The sequence below is a fragment of the Tasmannia lanceolata genome, unplaced genomic scaffold (assembly GCF_043159265.1).
Source record: "Tasmannia lanceolata isolate RefF3 unplaced genomic scaffold, GAP_Taslan_0.1 ptg000037l, whole genome shotgun sequence".
Lineage (NCBI taxonomy): Eukaryota > Viridiplantae > Streptophyta > Magnoliopsida > Canellales > Winteraceae > Tasmannia > Tasmannia lanceolata.
In genome coordinates this window covers 10,106,474-10,123,452 of record NW_027518714.1, presented here as the reverse complement: position 1 = coordinate 10,123,452, position 16,979 = coordinate 10,106,474, and the positions used below count along the sequence as shown (strand labels likewise).

Sequence of the window (16,979 nt, the reverse complement as noted above, 5' to 3'; positions counted from 1 at the left end):
ACTTAGCTAAACCGCCGGCTTAAAATACAATGGGCCCACATTGTTTTGGTGATCCAAAGAATTCATTTGATTGGCCCTCACATAGATAGGGTGTCTACCAAAAATCAGCTCCATAGGATCATCCCAACCCTTCAAACTGTTGAGGCAAAAATGGACAAATTTGTGAAGGTTTTTACACGTTCATTTTTGCCTCCACAAATCGTAGGGTTGGGATGATCCTATGGAGCTGATTTTTTGTGGACACCCTATCTATGTGAGGGCCAATTAAATGAATTCTTTGGATCACCAAAACAATGTGGGCCCATTGTATTTTAAGCCGGCGATGTAGCTAAGTTAGCTATCTTCACTTTCCTCATATATATATATATATATATATATATATATATATATATACACACTGTATTCCGTATTCTATGAACATACATTTTACTACTGTTGATGCAGAATAATTGGGACGTGCTCTTTCACCTTACGCGCAAATACAATGTCTCCGTGTACGGTGGCCTCTTTTATTTGAATTCTTGCAAAGTTAGACGGGCCTAACTCCTCCTCTGCTTGAATAAACGGAACTCTCACAAAACTGGCCGTATAATTTGACTTATCAGCCGCATATCCCGCGAGTCAACTCCCCCAACCCTCCATTTCGTTTGCCTTATAAAATCCCATCACCTCTTCAACCATCCATCTCCATAACCATACCTTCTCTTAATTTTTTTCCCCAATTTCCCTCCTTTGAATTCCCTCTCTTTACTGCTATGAAGCTACTTAAGCACTTACTCATCATTGCATTAGCCTTGGCTCTAGTCATTGCTAGTGTCAATGCCACATTTGAAGTAGAAGTAGAAGTAGAAGGAAAAGAAGAACCGGCTATCAAATTCAGCACCGCCTTAACTGACCTCTACTTGCCAGAAAGCCAACCATTGTCTCTCCGCCGTTTTCTCGCCCAGAAGATGCCCAAAGCACTCACATGCGACAAGAACCCAAGAATTTGCCGAGCTAAGGGAAGTGCCGGGCCTGACTGCTGCAAGAAGAACTGTGTGAACGTGATGACCGACCGACTCAATTGCGGGGTATGTGGGAAGAAGTGCAAGTATATGGAGACATGTTGTAGGGGGCAATGTGTGAACTTGGCATTCGATAAGAAGCACTGCGGGCGTTGCAATAATAGGTGCAACAAGGGGGATTTCTGTACATATGGGCTATGTAATTACGCTTAATTAGGAAAATTGAAATTCCTCATTCATTTATAATAATGTTGGTCTGATGTAGCACATGTGGTGGCATACATGTGTGCCTAGCGTGATGGACCTCAATTTTAGTGTCATAATAGTGTCAAAGTATTATGAAGTTTTAGAACTCAAGTTTTGCATGCATGGCATTTTGGTAATGGCCGGTGTCTTGGAAGTTGTTATATATCTTGGAATATAGGAGTTTATACATATGTTTTGAAAGTTGTTATTTTCTTGGAATGTAGAAGTTGTTATAGTTCAAATTCTTAGGTAATTATCAATAGTGTGGTTGGAAAGTTCTATAAAAGGAGGTCATGTATGAAGAAAAATACTGAAGTGAAGTGAAGAAGATCTCTTATGGTTTCAGCATTGCTCCCATTGTTTAGTCATTCTTCCTCAGGTTCTCATGTTGTTTTTATCTTGTTCTGCTTTTCTCCATCACGATCACAAATGGTCCTTGGTGAAACCACCAAGGAGCTATCGAGCCCTCACATCACCTTAGACCAAGAGCTCTTGTAAGTTCTAACAAGAACATATCATTTGGTATTAGTTAGCATATCAGAATTGTTATATTTTCTGTCTTTTTCTCCTTTACAAGCTGTTTATCCTGGAAAGCCATTTTTACTCTTATTATATGGGGGCTTAAAAATATTATATTCTTATGTATGAAAATTGTGCTAATATTTGATTTAATGCTTGTTTCAATATCTACACTTCGAGTTTTGGACGGGTCAACCCATTTTGCTGTCTAGTCCACTCACCCAGTTTTGAGTTGACACATCAAGTTTTAATATTACTGAACTTAGCAATTGTTTTGTGCTAGGTTTTGCTGCAGAATCCCTGGAATGCATTGAACATCCAACAAATGAGAAAAAAAAAAGAAGCTGAAATCTAAAATGCCCCTAATTGCAATATGGAGTACAACCAAAACTCGCCCATGTAAACTAAACATTTTTTTAAGTATGCGAAGCTCACCCATGTAAACTAATTAAACGTTTTTCTAAGTAAATCTATAAGGCTTATTGCTTCCATGTTACTCTAGGGATGTTTTTTTATGAAGCTTTACGACTTAACTTTGTTTAAGTGGCTTCGATGTATTTGGCATGCAAGGCTGTAGGAAAGCAGGCTCGTTTCCGACTTCCTTGAAGCCAGAAGTCTTCCATATGGGGCTTGACTTAGAAGATATACCGAAGACTTGAAGAGTATTTATAATTAACTTCAAATCAATAAACATTTTGTAGCGTTGGCCTTAAGTTTATTGATTTGATCTAAGGATTTTGCATTTGCCTTCCAAAGATCTAATACTTAAATTTCTTAGGTGGGTTAGCTGAAAGCTGAAGCCATGTTAACTCATGTGTGGAATCGGCTAGTTTATTCAATTAAGAGCTTCTTAATGACGAGCAAGTGAACGCGCAGATGAATAAAAAATGGCACAAGAGAGTAGTGCGGATTGTAAATGGACACATGCGCAAAAAAGAAAGTGTAAGAGAGAAATCCGGATCAATGTAGCAAGGCCTTGTGGAGAAAGAAGGTTTAGTGTGCTTTGTACAAACAACTACTTGCCCATTAAATGTGGCATGGCTGAAGGAAGAAAATTAGACTTGTGGGCTAATTTTATGAAAATACCCCCCCTTGACATGCTCATTTTGTCTTTTATTAGTTAAACAGCTGTCAAAGGTTATTACAGTCCTCAAAAAGCTCTTAGAAGCCAATTGAAAAGAAAAGACAAGCTGAGTTTGTGAAACTATAAAAACATGGTAGTGCCAATATCAGCAGCCTAAAGATATTAGTGCTTTTGTTTTTCTGGTCCAATTGCTTGAGATTTTAGTGATCTTTTGATGGTTCCTCACGACACAATGTGACTCCTCAAAAAGCTCTTAGAACTGAAGCCAATAAAAAAGAAAAGACAAGCTGAGTTTGTGAAATTATAAAAACATGGTGGTGCCAATATCAGTAGCCTAAAGAGATCAGTGCTTTTTTTTTTTTCTGGTCCAATTTCTCAATGGTTTGAGATTTGAGCGATCTTTTGATGGTTCCTCAAGACACAGTGTGAGCTAGAATAAGTAATGTTTGTATACTCGTTAACATTCCATTACTTATAAGTGAATCAAATATTAAATATATAATCTACATGCCATTCAAACAAAAAAAAAAAATACTCTACATAGAAAGGGTCCTTCTAAACTTTTTCTTGTATATGGGTCTTACATTAAACCCCATGTGGTACTTTTTCCTCAAGCAGAGGATCAGTTTCTGTGGGTCCTCCAAGATCGTTACTTGCAAGTTGTAACGATACAAGTGTTTGGTGATTAAGAGTTCAAGATCCCTACAAAAGATGGGCCACGGACCAAAAAACAATACTGCCCTATAATAATTTCAAGCCCTAATTTCAAATTCTCTAAGGCCACGTTTGGATACCAGCAAGATTTAGATTTGGATTTAGTTGATATTTTGAACTAGATCAGATCCTTAGAATTTCCAAATCAGTTACAACAATGCAAAAAATTCCGATTTTCAAATCTTTTCTGCGAGACATTATTTGGAAATCAATATTTGTGGCAACTTCCATCACCATCGCTGCTCCTCGACGTTACTCCGACAGCAGCAAGAGATCCCTCCCTCCCTCTCTGTCTCTTAAAACATGATCATGAAGATGATTGATGTGTTTTGTAGCCCTTTTTTGCATTGTAATTTGGATCAGATCAAATTCTTGGATTTCTAATTCAGCAGCTGACAGTGAAAAATATCATATTTCTAAATTTTGATGTGAAAATAAGAAATTGGAAATCCACAGATCTGGCAGTTTCCATCACCCTCTTTGCTCCTCAGCCTCTCCCCTCCACTAGCAAGTACCCCATTCCCTCTCTGTCTTCCTCTATATGAGCTGCCAGATCTATTCATTTTATATTCAAAACTCAATTTCAAATCCAAATACAAAATGGGAGGTATCCAAACGGGCCCTAAGATGCTGAGAAGAAGTTGATTTAGATTTCTCACATTTGCAGCCCTTTTTGCATTGTAATTTGGATCGGATCAAATTCTTGGATTTCTAATTCAGCCGCTGGCAGTGAAAACAATCAGATTTCTAAATTTGCTGTGGAAATAAGAAATTGGAAATCCACAGATCTGGCAGTTTCCTTCACCCTCTTCGCGCCTCAACCTCTCCCCTCCACTAGGAAGTACCCCCTTCCCTCTCTGTCCTCCTCTATATGAGCTGCCGGATTTATTCATTTTGTATTCAAAACTCAATTCCAAATCCAAATACAAAATGGGAGGTATCCAAATGGGCCCGAATTGGTAGTCCTAGAAATCTTTATTTTGTTACTTATGGGCAATTTTACTTGGGAAATGAAATGGAAACAAGAGGGGCGAATTTCCACATTCTTTCAGTCGAACACCAAGCAAGCAGTCATTCGAGCACTCAGAACCACGTAAACAATGGAAGTAGGAAATCCACAACGAATGGAAGTCGTTAATTCGAGCACTCAGTTAGCATGGACCCTTGTGTGAATAAATCTTGAGATTGAAAAAGCAAATCCATGAACAATCATCAAAATTCCTCCATCCACTATTACGATCTTGAGTTGGGGCCTGCCTATATAGGTATGGGACAAGGTGAGACCCATCCATCCAAGCATGGGACATGTTTAGAGGGCATAATCTAACACACATTGGCTAGATGCCTAACAAAGGCACATTTGATATCAGAACAGCCACCATGCATGTCACATGTTCAAGATCAAGTGCTAGAGTTACGCAAGGGATGACTTTTTTAGAGGACTACTTGATAATAAATAAATAAATAACCCACCTAAAGGGCTACTTGAAAAAAGGGCCATAGTGAAAGCTCGTACACAGTGGGAACAAAGAGGGTGGATGCGAAAGCGTAGTGAAATGTTACGGTCCTAAATGGGGTTATGCCTAAATATGAAACTAGGTAGGACATAGGAAAAAAAAATAGAATTAAATTTTTAAATAAAAGAAAATTAGAATTAAAATGTAATAAAAAAGTAGAAAATGGAAAAAAAAAATTGCAATTAATTTTTATTGATATGTTGTGTATTTCTCGAGACATTATATTCACATGTAGATACATACATATATGTATGTATATATTATTTATATCACAATTATTTATTTTTAATCTTTTTGGACTTTGAAGGATTCTTTTTTCTTTTCTTTTTTTCTTTTAGATTCCGCATCGTGCTTGCCAGTTTACTAGTTCCTAAGCACAAGTGAAATAATATTATGCACACAACCCAATAAATTCCGGGCTACTGATATTGGCACTACTATGTTTTAATAATTGCACAACTCAGCTTGTCTTTCTTCTTTAATTTGCTTCTTAGGGCCTTTTGGTACTATAAGCCTTTGAAAGCTGTTTAAATAAAAGACAAGATGAGTTAGTGCAATTATCAAAAAACCGGTAGTGCCAATATCAATAGCCTAAAGTTAAATATAAATCAAATCCCAAAAAATATTCTAAGAAAAATAGAACATCGTGAGGTAACCCATGGTCTTGGTTCCACCCCTAACGGGCATCCTGCAACAATGGATCCGATTACATATACGAGATAGAGGTGGGGCCCAATTTAAGTGTAAGGACTATAATAGTGCCTTTCTTTTTAGCATTTTCCATTCTTTATTTGCTTCCTGAATTTTAATATTCTCCTCACAACTTTCCTTATTTCTCTCCTCGTGTGGCAGCCTCCTTAATTTGAATGTTTGAAGGTGAAAAAGAGCCCAGCTCCCCGTTACTTGAATCAACCCCGTTTACTTTATAACCCGGACCCCTTCTTCACTCCATCATTCCTCTATAAAAACCCACTTCCCTTTCCTCACATTCCACCATCTCTCTCCCCCCCTAGGCTCTCAGTGCAACATCTGCACTGACTCCTCTCCTTCTCTCCCTCCCTTTCTTTCTCACCATGAAGCTTTTCAATACCTTATTCCTCATAACACTAGCCTTAGCTTTAATCACCAATCTCACCACTGCAACTCCTCAAGAGGAACTCAAATCCTCGTCTCTTCGAGGGATAAGTCGTTTCCTAGCGGCTAACGGCCGTCACCACTGCAGAAAGGACCCAGAAATTTGCCATAGAATTGGAAGCCCAGGGCCCAATTGTTGCCAAAACAAATGCGTTGATTTGGAAACGGACAGCAACCATTGTGGGAAGTGTGGACACGAGTGCAAGTTCACGGAGGAATGTTGCGGAGGGAAATGTGTTAATTTGGCTTTCGATAAGAGGCACTGTGGGCGTTGCAATAATAAGTGCCACAAAGGGGTTGATTGTATATTTAGGATGTGCAATTATGCTTAATGAGCTTTGGAAGGTATGGTAATATTCATTCGTAAGCAATAAAGGCCACCGTATGTTCTTTTGGTGGAGGTCCATCTACTGGCTTCTCTTTGTACACAGTGAGGGCTTTGCTACTTGTAATGCGTATCTATAGTTTCAATTGACATACTTATAAACAAATTAATAATATTACGTACTTACTATTTTTCAAGACCCTTCATTTTATTGTGGTTAGAAAGAGAGAGAGAAAGGGTTATTGAAGGACCGGATTGAAACGACTCACATGTTTGAATATAAATTAGACAATTACTAGGCAGACAATCACCGTCTGGATTAACGATAATGATCGTTTTTTGGATCCTACGCAAATGTGTACGTGTAATCCAGACCGCCGATCGTGTAGGGCATCATTAGATGCCTACAAGCTATTGGCTCCATGCCCAATTGACATCTCATATATAAAGACAAATGACTACAAAATCATTGGTTTGGATATTCTTGGCCAAACCCTAAACAAGGTGTGATGGATCAAGGGCCTAGGATCATCCGATCATGGTGTTCTCAACGGTCTGAACTTGTGGTTGCCTTTAGATCAATGGGTTTCATCATGGAAACATGGCGCAAAAGGGGCCTAAAAAGTATCCCCTGGGAAGATTAACAGTGTCAGTCTTTTTGCCATTTTTCTACAAATTAATACTCTTGAAAAGCTAAGTATCTCAAGCATGACACATTAAGACACTTGGAAAATGATCAACGGTGCCTAATTCTCACTGTTAAACATTAATCAAACAAATTAATAGGGTTTTTTTTCAATCTATTTGTAAATATTTGTGCACCCAATGGATTGGAGCGTGTAGGCGTGAGGCACTTGTAAGACCTATCATCTTGATCGGATAGATCTATCTTGCAGCTTGTTTACTTAGGAGAAGAAAAATATAATTGAACTGGACTTCTATGCTTATATCTGTCCCATTCCCCATTCATAAATCCAAATTACCCAATTCAGCAAAAAATCCATATTAAACATGCTCAACCCTCTTCTTACCAATAACCCCTCCAAATTCCAAAGTATTATCAAATAAGGTTACAAACAGGATCAGAACATTAGATTGAAAGATACTAAACCTCTAATTACTTTGGGTGAATGAAAAGAAAAGACCCATTTGTATTTCTTAACTACAAGTTTTTAGCAGGACTAATCCTGTTCTTAAGCCAAGAAAGACAGCTTTAATCTCTCGTTCAGAATGTTGCTTCAAGACAAAAACAATTAGACAAAGCGTATGGCTTTAAGAATAGTATATTTCCCATGAAAAGCGCCTAATTCGCATGTTTGCCTTAAAAACATATGCTTCTCCCACCAAAGGTGCCTATATCACATGCCATATATCTTGTTTTCCAACAAAAGGTAATTAACTCTTTGTGCAATTAACCCTCCTCATGTGTCTACTTTAAGATATCAACCTAGAAAGACTTCTTTGCCACACTGGCTCTCTCTTTATTTTTAAGATTTCAAGTCATAAGGTTGACGAATGAGTTTTGTTAGTTACACTCGCCGGGCAACACGCAGGAAGGTAGCATGTGTCGGTGAAAATTAGAGGTATTGATAACTATATATTTCCACCATATCAGTTTGTCTTGTTTGATTTCCTTTTATTTTAACATGGGTGTTGTTCTAATTCTAAGGCATGTTTGTCAACCATGAAAAAATATTCCATTAAATATTCGTTGGGCTAGTTGTGGGAGATGAGCGGAAGAGGGAATCTTGAAGGTGGGTAAAGGAAGCATAAAAAAAAAAATCCTAAAAGTCAGGAAAACAAAAAATTGATTTTAAATAGGTAATTTTTTTAGGGATTTTTTATGATCGCTCCACTACTTCCTAAAAAATTCTCTCCCTCACCCTCCACCTCTCCCACATAATTGGCCCACAAGTATTCCATGGAATTTTATGGTTGCCAAACATTGCTTAAGATTTTTTATGAAATCCCCTTTAGTAAACAGGACAGCTACTGTGGGATGGGCGATAACGATCACTTCTTAGGCCCCACACAGGGATGAATATGTGAAGAAAAGACGTTGATCTTGTTGAACACAATGAAGCGACGTTCGTCGTCTTGGTCATCACAAACCCATTGGACATCCATGTAAGATAAATGAGATTCAATTAGATCAAAAATCAAACTTTTAGGTTTTGTTGGGGTAAAGTTAAATGAGATTCATTAGATCAAAAGTCTAGGATGATCCGATCAATATGTTCTCATTTGAATAGGGATGAATATGTGAAGAAGAGACATTGATTGTTAGGTGCCCACTTGGAAGAATTAAGTTTGTTTAGATTTTATTGCTTTTGGGATTTGCTTTCTAGTTGTTTTGGATAAGTAGGAGTGTTGTTGATAAGGGTTAGTTAGGTTAGAGATTTTCTATAAATTTCATGTATGCAGACTTTTTGAAGAATGAAGAATTTAATTTGAGAAATTGTGTTTTCGTGGCACAAAGGAGGACGACCCTTCCCTCGAAGTGGGTCAAGAGGCCGATCTTTCCTCCAAGAAGATCAAAACCGGTTCGTAATATTGATCTTGTAGAACACAATGAAGCGACGCTCGAGATCTTGGTCATCACAAACCCATTGGACATCCATGTAAGATATAGGACTACAAAAATCAAACTTTTAGGTTTCGTTGGAGTACATGAGGTTCATTAGATCAAGGGTCTAGAATGATCCGATCAATATGTTCTCATTTGAATATGGATGAATATGTGAAGAAGAGACGTTGATCTTGTAGAACACATTGAAGCGACGTTCGTGTGGTCTTGGTCATCACAAACCCATTGGATATCCATGTAAGAGGACTACAAAAATCAAACTTTTAGGTTTTGTTGGAGTAAAGTTAAATGAAGTTCGTTAGATCAAGGGCCTAGATGATCCGATCAAAATGTTCTCACTGGAATTTGCCAGTCAGAGATTAAGTCAAGGGGGTCCGATCACATCCACGTGGGACAGGTGGATCCTAAACTCATTTTAGCATTATTTTCTTAAAAAATTCATTCTAGCTATTTTAAGAGAAATCTGACCGTATCATCCCATTTATAGAGTATTCAAAATATATATATACTATAGTAATGGGAAAACTTTGATGGCATGAAGTTATTTCAAATCTTATAAATTTAAAGTTTCCTGCCTAATCAATTTAAAGGCTTGTTATAAATCCGCCCCCCTATTCTGACCATGACCACCCCTTTTAGTGTTTTGGGGACATATGGTTGAGAAACCATTAGGCCAGGGAGAGTGTTTTTCTTTCTTTCTTTCTTTTTATCTTTCTCGCGGCGCGGGGGGGGGGGGGGGTGTTGTTTTGGTTATCTATTAAATATCTTATAAAAGTAATAAATTTCTTTATACCTGCAAAACGCTAAATGTAAATTTACTGGGATTTACAAGAAAATTTTCCAGAAAGCAACTTCGCGGCTTACTTTTTTTCTAGGAGAACAGCTACCTCGTAATTATTCAATTTATTCATTTGAGGTGGTTTTCCCTCCTAAAAAAAGTGAGAGGCGAAATAGCTTTTTGCGAAATTGCCCCTAAATATCTTGTACTTTAAGCCGAAGCTCAATTTCTAGTTCATGAAAATTTGATCATAAAATTCTTTTTTCGCGTGCAGCACTTTCCTTGTATACTTTGAAATAAGTATCAGAGTTTAAAGCCGCACTTGCTTGCTTTCCCATAGATGAAATGGTCTAAGGAGTTCCAATAAACGGATACATATAGCATACTACCTTATTTCCTCTATGAGGTGGTTATTACTTATAGTAATAATTTCACCTGGGCAGTTTGGCTACCATGAATTTTTTTCCCCCTTGAATATTAGCTTACCCAATGGGGAGGGAGGCTGTGAGAGGGATAGATACAAGAGGGACTGAGCGAGGAGAGGGAAAGCCGTAAAACCAGGAAACAAAATACTCAATTGAAAGTATGATCGACTCAGCTCACTCTACTCATCCGTGCCCACACTCAAGTCTCTCCTTCTAGCAACCACACTACGCCTCTCTCACCACTTGGAGAAACTAATTTATCATGAAAAAAAATATCATGGTTCCCAGACATGGCCTTAGGTTCTGTTTCTTTCAACGATGTAAAACAAATTTTAAGCCTAGAAAACAGGTGGTTTGACAAACAGTTGTCTGCTTCAACTGATACAATAACAGAATCACAAAACAAAGATCATATCTACAACTTGATAAATAGTTCTCTATTGTTGACAACATCTTCTGAACACATTTGGCAAGCCCATTACGTACATAGAAAAAATCACACGTATCTAATATTCATAACTGTTCCAAGCACGTCACTTTGCTAAACAATTAAACCCTAACTTAGTTAATTAAGAATATTCATATCACAATTATATGCACGTAAATCGAACAATATGAAGATGATTCACTATGTTCTATACAACACCCACGTATCCAAATCTAAAACCCTAACGTTTCTAAGCGTAATTGCATAACCCATACACGCAGTAATCCCCCTTGTTGCACCTTTTGTTACAGCTCCCACAGTGCTTGTTATCGAACGACAAGTTCACACATTGCCCCTTACAACATGTCTCTGTGTACTTACACTTTTTCCCACACATCCCACAGTTTAAGGGGTCTTTCAACACATTAACACATTGCTTCTTGCAACAAACAGGGCCTGGGCTTCCCGCAGTACGGCAAATTATAGGGTATTTATCGCAAGCAAGTGAGGTTCCAGGCTTCTTTTGGGCGAGAAAGCGGCTTCCCACTTTCAAAGAATCCATTTCGTTTTGGGCTAAGGGATCGGGGTATTCAATAATAGGAGTTGCAGATATAGTGAGAGTAATGGCCAAAGACATGGCTAATGCTGCTACGAATAAGTTGCTTAACATCTTCATGGTGTCAAAAGGGCAATGTGGAAGAATAAGGAGTATTGGAAAAAAAAAAGTCACTTTTATAAGAAAAAAAGAATAAGAAGTTTTGGGGATATCGAAAAGAGAGAAGGGATGAGATTTTATAGGTGTTGGGGATTTAGTGGGATGGTCTAATTCAGCGGTATGTTGTGTTGAAATAGGTTGAGGAATTTAGTTGGTTCAAGCAAAAGGAAGTTAGACTCTCGTGACAGAGTTTGAAGTTTCGACCTTAATGGAAAGTTGCCTAAGAAATCTATGAAGTAATGAAGGTCACCCACAGACATCAATGCTCTATGGTCTTGGGGTAAATGGCCGTTTGGTTATCGTGGGTGATACCTTTGGTTGATAGGAAAAAGCGTTAAAGTTGCCCACAATTCACGGTAACAGGGGGGCACATCATCCTACAGGGGGGTGAAAAAACATGTCCCTATATTCAAGGGTGAAACGAGAAATAGATAAAAATAATAAAAAATCATAATCTAGCATAGCTGTCTAACATAGTCGTCAAGCATAGTGGATTTAATTTCACTAACCTTCAGTACGTATATTCCCTCCTTACATAGTTTGACCAAAATACCCTTTCCCTAATCCACCCAACACCCGTCCGCCCCATCTCTCTCTCTCTCTCTCTCTGGCACACCCACAAGAGTTTGGTATAGATGGCAAATAGGCCACAACCATGGTCGGTCCCACAATGTAATTTTTCCAGATCCATGAAATTGGCAGCAGGTAAGAGAGAGAAGGTCTCCATATATTTGGTTGAGGGTATTTTAGTCACACTAAATAGTGGAAGGGATTTGACAAGAAGTTTGGATTTCTAAACATGATTAGGTCTTCATATTTGGGTTTGGATTGGCCTCAGCCCCACCCAAACCAGCCGGAGTATCTACACGTGAATCGTACGTTTACCAGCCAAGTAACATACTAGTTTGTAAATACATGGAATGGGACCCCATTATTTGGTCAAAACATAGCAGCTAAGCCACAAGGGAATTCCTATCCCTTGACTGGTGATTTTCCGATCATGAATTTGGAGAACAAATGCTACCGAACTTTAGATGACTTCGCAAAAATGGAATGGTTAGACGTACTTTTTTGAACCATGACCTTTATATTTGGTAATCACCCACTATATAAAAGAAGAGCAAGTTACGTGAGGGGAAAGGACGACTATGGAATTCTTGTATCCAAGATGCAGTTGTATTTTTACCTATATTGGATGACTATTTTGGTCATTTAATATTATGAAGAATTGTAAGAACATTCATCGCTTGTCAACTGTAAGGGAGCCTAGTTGACTTTTCATCGCTATGGAATTGTTGTGCAGAAGATGGAGTTGTATTATTATTATTATTTTGTTTTTTAAATGGTGGAATTTTATTAGAAAGGCAAGACCGAGACGGTCAGAGAGAACAAGAAACAGAAAAAAGGCTCTAAAAAACAATATAGCTCAAGGGGGTAAGATATCAAATTTAAATCTCTAACTCTGATCTAGCTAGACAGTCCAGCTCGACCTACCTTGTCCGCCTCTTCACTTGTTGATCTCGGGACGTTATGAAATTGGACTACGTGACCCTCCACTCGGTCGAGGATCTCATCGATGAACTTCGAGAATCTCTAATGGGATGGGGGAGATCTTCCCTCCATCCATCTAATGACATTGAGAGAATCTCCCTCCACTATAAGATTGTCAAACCCTCCGCCCTCCAAGTATCTAATACCCTGGAAAATCACTCTAACTTCCACCTCGTTCGAACTCTTAATCCCTTTCTGCCAGAGAACGCCAACAACGTAGCAACATTATTTTCATCTCTAAGGACCGGCCCCTTTAATACTTGACGGACCCGGATTACCCAAAGTAGAGCCATCATAATTAAGCTTCCTCCATCTAGGATCAGGAGGCTTCCATCTATGGGTGGCAATCTCCTCACATTCCTGCTAAGACAAATCTCCTCGTATGACACCGGCGGAGGTGATCTATGGTCTGAATCTTTTGCTGAAAAGTTGTCCATCCAAACGCACATACCCGAAATTGTATTTTTACTGTTTATGAAAGTGATTTTTGACACCAATTTACATTGATCCATTTGAAAGAACCTTACGGTCACTGTTATTTCTATTGTTGCTATTCCCAACTATTGCTGGTATTATTGTTACTATTATTTGAATAATAGATTATGGATTCTTATATGAAAATATAAGGTATTCACTTAACCAATTGGGCCGCAGAAGAATGGTATACTGGAGTGAACAAATAAAACCCTTCTTGAGAGAGCACGGTGTATGACATTGCATGCAACATTACCTAAGAGTTTATACTTATAGGTTGGGGCAGAATCTGTAATTATTGATTTCAAAATCTTAAACTATGCTTAGATATGTAAAATAGTCTATAATTTCATTCCAAAGTTATTTGGTTGTTAAACCTAAATATGTTCTATTGGGAAAAAAGGATCGTAAATGCAGCAGAAAAACAAAGAAATTTGCAAAAAAAACATGTTTTAAAATTTTCCATTTATCCTGCCCAAGCTCTGAGTTATTAGATTAATTTAGGTTCTAAGAATATATTCAAGACATCTAGAATTATATACCGGAAGTTAGAAAGAACTATCTCTCTGCTTTAACTACTCCCTGCTTGGTTTTCGATCTTCCCTAGATGGAAACCTCAGAAGTTGAAATAGTGGCTTCCTTCGAATACATGGATAACAGAGGATCATGGTGCCCCTTCTCTAGGCTCCAAGCCAAAACACCAAGATGAAAGAGATGAAAATCCAAGGGGCTAAGATGAAAAGGATCAGACAGAGAGGGAGAGAGAGAAGTCTCTCTCTCTCTCTCTCTCTCTCTCTCTCTCTCCCCGCCAATTAGAATTCTAACTCTATTTCTCTTTTTTCCGTAATTAATTAATTAATAATATATTAATCAATCTCTCTCATACACCAATACTACAGTATATGCACTCGTGTAGATACCAATGCTAGTGTATATATGCTCCACACACACACACACATATATCAGCATAGGGTGGGGTCCACCATTTTGCACATGGGATTCATTATTTTACACCCATGCATAATGCTAGTATACATACACATGTATATAAATGTGTGTGCGTCCATGCAATCTATAAATCCAAGACTTGAATTCTCTAAGAATTCTTACTGGTCAAGTGAGTTTTGAGTGGGATCATCGCAAGGATCTAACGACACATCCTTCAGGATTCGAAAAGCCCCACTACGACCAAGTTCTGTAGTCCAACTACGATCGAACTTAGGCAAGTAGCCCCTCACGAGAAGGTTGCCATGAAGATGATTGCCAGATTACCAAGTTACCCTTTTAATCACATCTCTATGCATGTGTATATCCTTCCTCCAATCCTCATTCACTGAGATGGGTCCTAGGGGGTCGACACTTATTATCCCTTAGGCTCGCCACATGATATACATTTCCTTCAATTTTAACCATTGTGGGCAATCCAAGTGTGTAATCTATGGACTGCAGTTAGATGATTAAGATAAATATAAGAACAATAAGATTGAACAGATGGAAACGTTTGAGTGCCATAAGTTGGGGGCCCTCAAATGAATGATCCAGATCAATTTTGGACATCATGTGAGGGTGCGAGGTCATGTTTCTCATATAAAGAGCTATCCATAATTATTATGATACCACTTATATATGAGATTTTAATATATTTTGATGTGTCAACGATTTGGCTGATTGTTTAGCCAAATGTGTCAACACATTTTTTTCCTAGCTTTTTAGCCACTTCTCACCCTCTCCTTACTCAAGCCCTCTCTAGTCTCCTTTGGCAACCTCCTTACCTCTCTTTTACAACACTATAAACTAATATTCCATAGAAAAAAATCATGGTTGTCAAACAATCATGGCTTAGATAGGAGGTCCACTAGGATGAGTTGTTTGAGACTCAACTTGTTTTGCGAATCCAGTCAACTCGGATGGGTTTCCAACTCCAATTACAACTTTGCACTGTTCTTGCTGTCACAATTCTTAAAAGCTATAACAACCAATCATAAAAAGTTTAAAAAAGAAAAAGACAACGGTGTTAATACCCAAACAAGAGTCTCAATATCAGCTCCCTTGATCATATCTTATCATAAGGCAAAAGTTCCATTTTTAAGGAAATCTTATATATCCTTCGAAAATCAAGTGAATTGGTAATGCATATCTTATGATATAAATTTTTCTTCATGAATTAAAAATGTTATTACAATGAATTAAATTTAACAGAGTGAAGAATGGTTTCCAAGTACACACACTAAACATGTTATTACAATAAATTAAATTTAACAGAGTGAAAAATGGTTTCCAATTACACACACATTGATGAACTAAACATCATTACAATGAATTGAATTTCAGATATTGGAAAATGCTTTCCAAGTACAAACACACGTTGCAAAAGGCAAACCGACTCGGGCAAGGCGGCATGGTGAACTTAACAATAGATACTTGTTTAAGACTTGGAAGGGCACTTACATAACATTTGTGAACTACACACCTAAGCTTATTATTACAAATAAATGAAGAATTTTGATTTTCCTAAGGCTCGACTTCTTTCTACTTTCGATGCAGAATGGGTGTAAAACAAATTTTACCACATTTTTTTTTTCACTTGAAAATGGGTGTAAATTTTGTTTTACACCCATTTTTTCACTTAAAATGTGTATGAAGTTTGTTTGATGCCCATTTTACGTCGAACGAAACAAATTTTAAGCATAATTACACAGCCCATATGTACAGAAATCCCCCTTGCCGCACCTATTGTTGCAGCGCCCGCAGTGCCTCTTATCGAAAGCCAAGTTCACACATTGCCCCCTGCAACATGTCTCCGTGTACTCGCACTTCTTCCCACATACCCCACAATTGAGTCGGTCAGTCATCAAGTTCACACATTTCTTCTTGCAGCAATCAGGCCCGGCGCTTCCCTTAGCTCGGCAAATTCTTGGGTTCTTGTTGCATTTGAGTGATTGGGGTTTCTTCTGTGCGAGGAAGCGGCGGAGAGATGATTGTTGGCTTTTAGGGAATGAGAGGTCTGTGACTGTTTCTTCTTCATCATCAACTTCTTCCACTTCAATAGTAGCTTTGACACTAGCAATAACTAAAGCTAAGGCTATTGCCATGATAAATAAGAGCTTAACTAGCTTCATGGTTATAAAGAGAGGGAGTTCAAAGGAGGAAAAAAGGGAAAACAGGTAAGTGAAAGTCTTGTTTGGGAATGGGTACTTGAAGAAGAGGGGTGGGATTTTATAGGGCAAACAAACTGGAGAATTCAAATATGGGTGGTCCAATTCTACGGCTAGTTTTTCTGCAAGGAAAATATGGGTGGGGGAGTTAGGCTATTTTAACTTTACAAGAATTCAAATACAAGGGCTTCTTACGCGGATATTTTTTGAAAATGCAGTTACGTGTAAGGTGAGAGAGCACATTGCAATTATATATAATTTACATATAGCACTACGTTGCACCTTTATATATATACAATTGTTTAAACGGAAAGAGAGCCAATT

The 16,979-nt window shown here is 38.0% G+C and overlaps 3 protein-coding genes across 3 annotated transcripts; 1 reads left to right on the top strand and 2 right to left on the bottom strand.

Annotated features, from left to right (window-relative positions):
• The first annotated feature begins 705 nt into the window (after positions 1 to 705).
• Positions 706 to 1,217, top strand: LOC143859944 (uncharacterized). Its single transcript, XM_077370413.1, has one exon. The coding sequence runs from the start codon at positions 756 to 758 to the stop codon at positions 1,215 to 1,217; it is 462 nt and encodes a 153-aa protein (XP_077226528.1). The 5' UTR covers positions 706 to 755.
• A 9,793-nt stretch (positions 1,218 to 11,010) lies between these two features.
• LOC143861213 (stigma-specific STIG1-like protein 1) lies at positions 11,011 to 11,436 on the bottom strand. The gene has a single exon (XM_077372148.1). It carries the CDS (start codon positions 11,434 to 11,436, stop codon positions 11,011 to 11,013), a length of 426 nt encoding a protein of 141 aa, XP_077228263.1.
• A 4,745-nt stretch (positions 11,437 to 16,181) lies between these two features.
• Positions 16,182 to 16,619, bottom strand: LOC143861212 (uncharacterized). Its single transcript, XM_077372147.1, has one exon. The coding sequence runs from the start codon at positions 16,617 to 16,619 to the stop codon at positions 16,182 to 16,184; it is 438 nt and encodes a 145-aa protein (XP_077228262.1).
• Between the last annotated feature and the right edge of the window lie 360 nt (positions 16,620 to 16,979).

Bases quoted from the DNA above. Each gene is read 5' to 3' on its own strand.
- LOC143859944 (XM_077370413.1), top strand. From the start codon at position 756: ATGAAGCTACTTAAGCACTTACTCATCATTGCATTAGCCTTGGCTCTA.
- LOC143861213 (XM_077372148.1), bottom strand. From the start codon at position 11,436: ATGAAGATGTTAAGCAACTTATTCGTAGCAGCATTAGCCATGTCTTTG.
- LOC143861212 (XM_077372147.1), bottom strand. From the start codon at position 16,619: ATGAAGCTAGTTAAGCTCTTATTTATCATGGCAATAGCCTTAGCTTTA.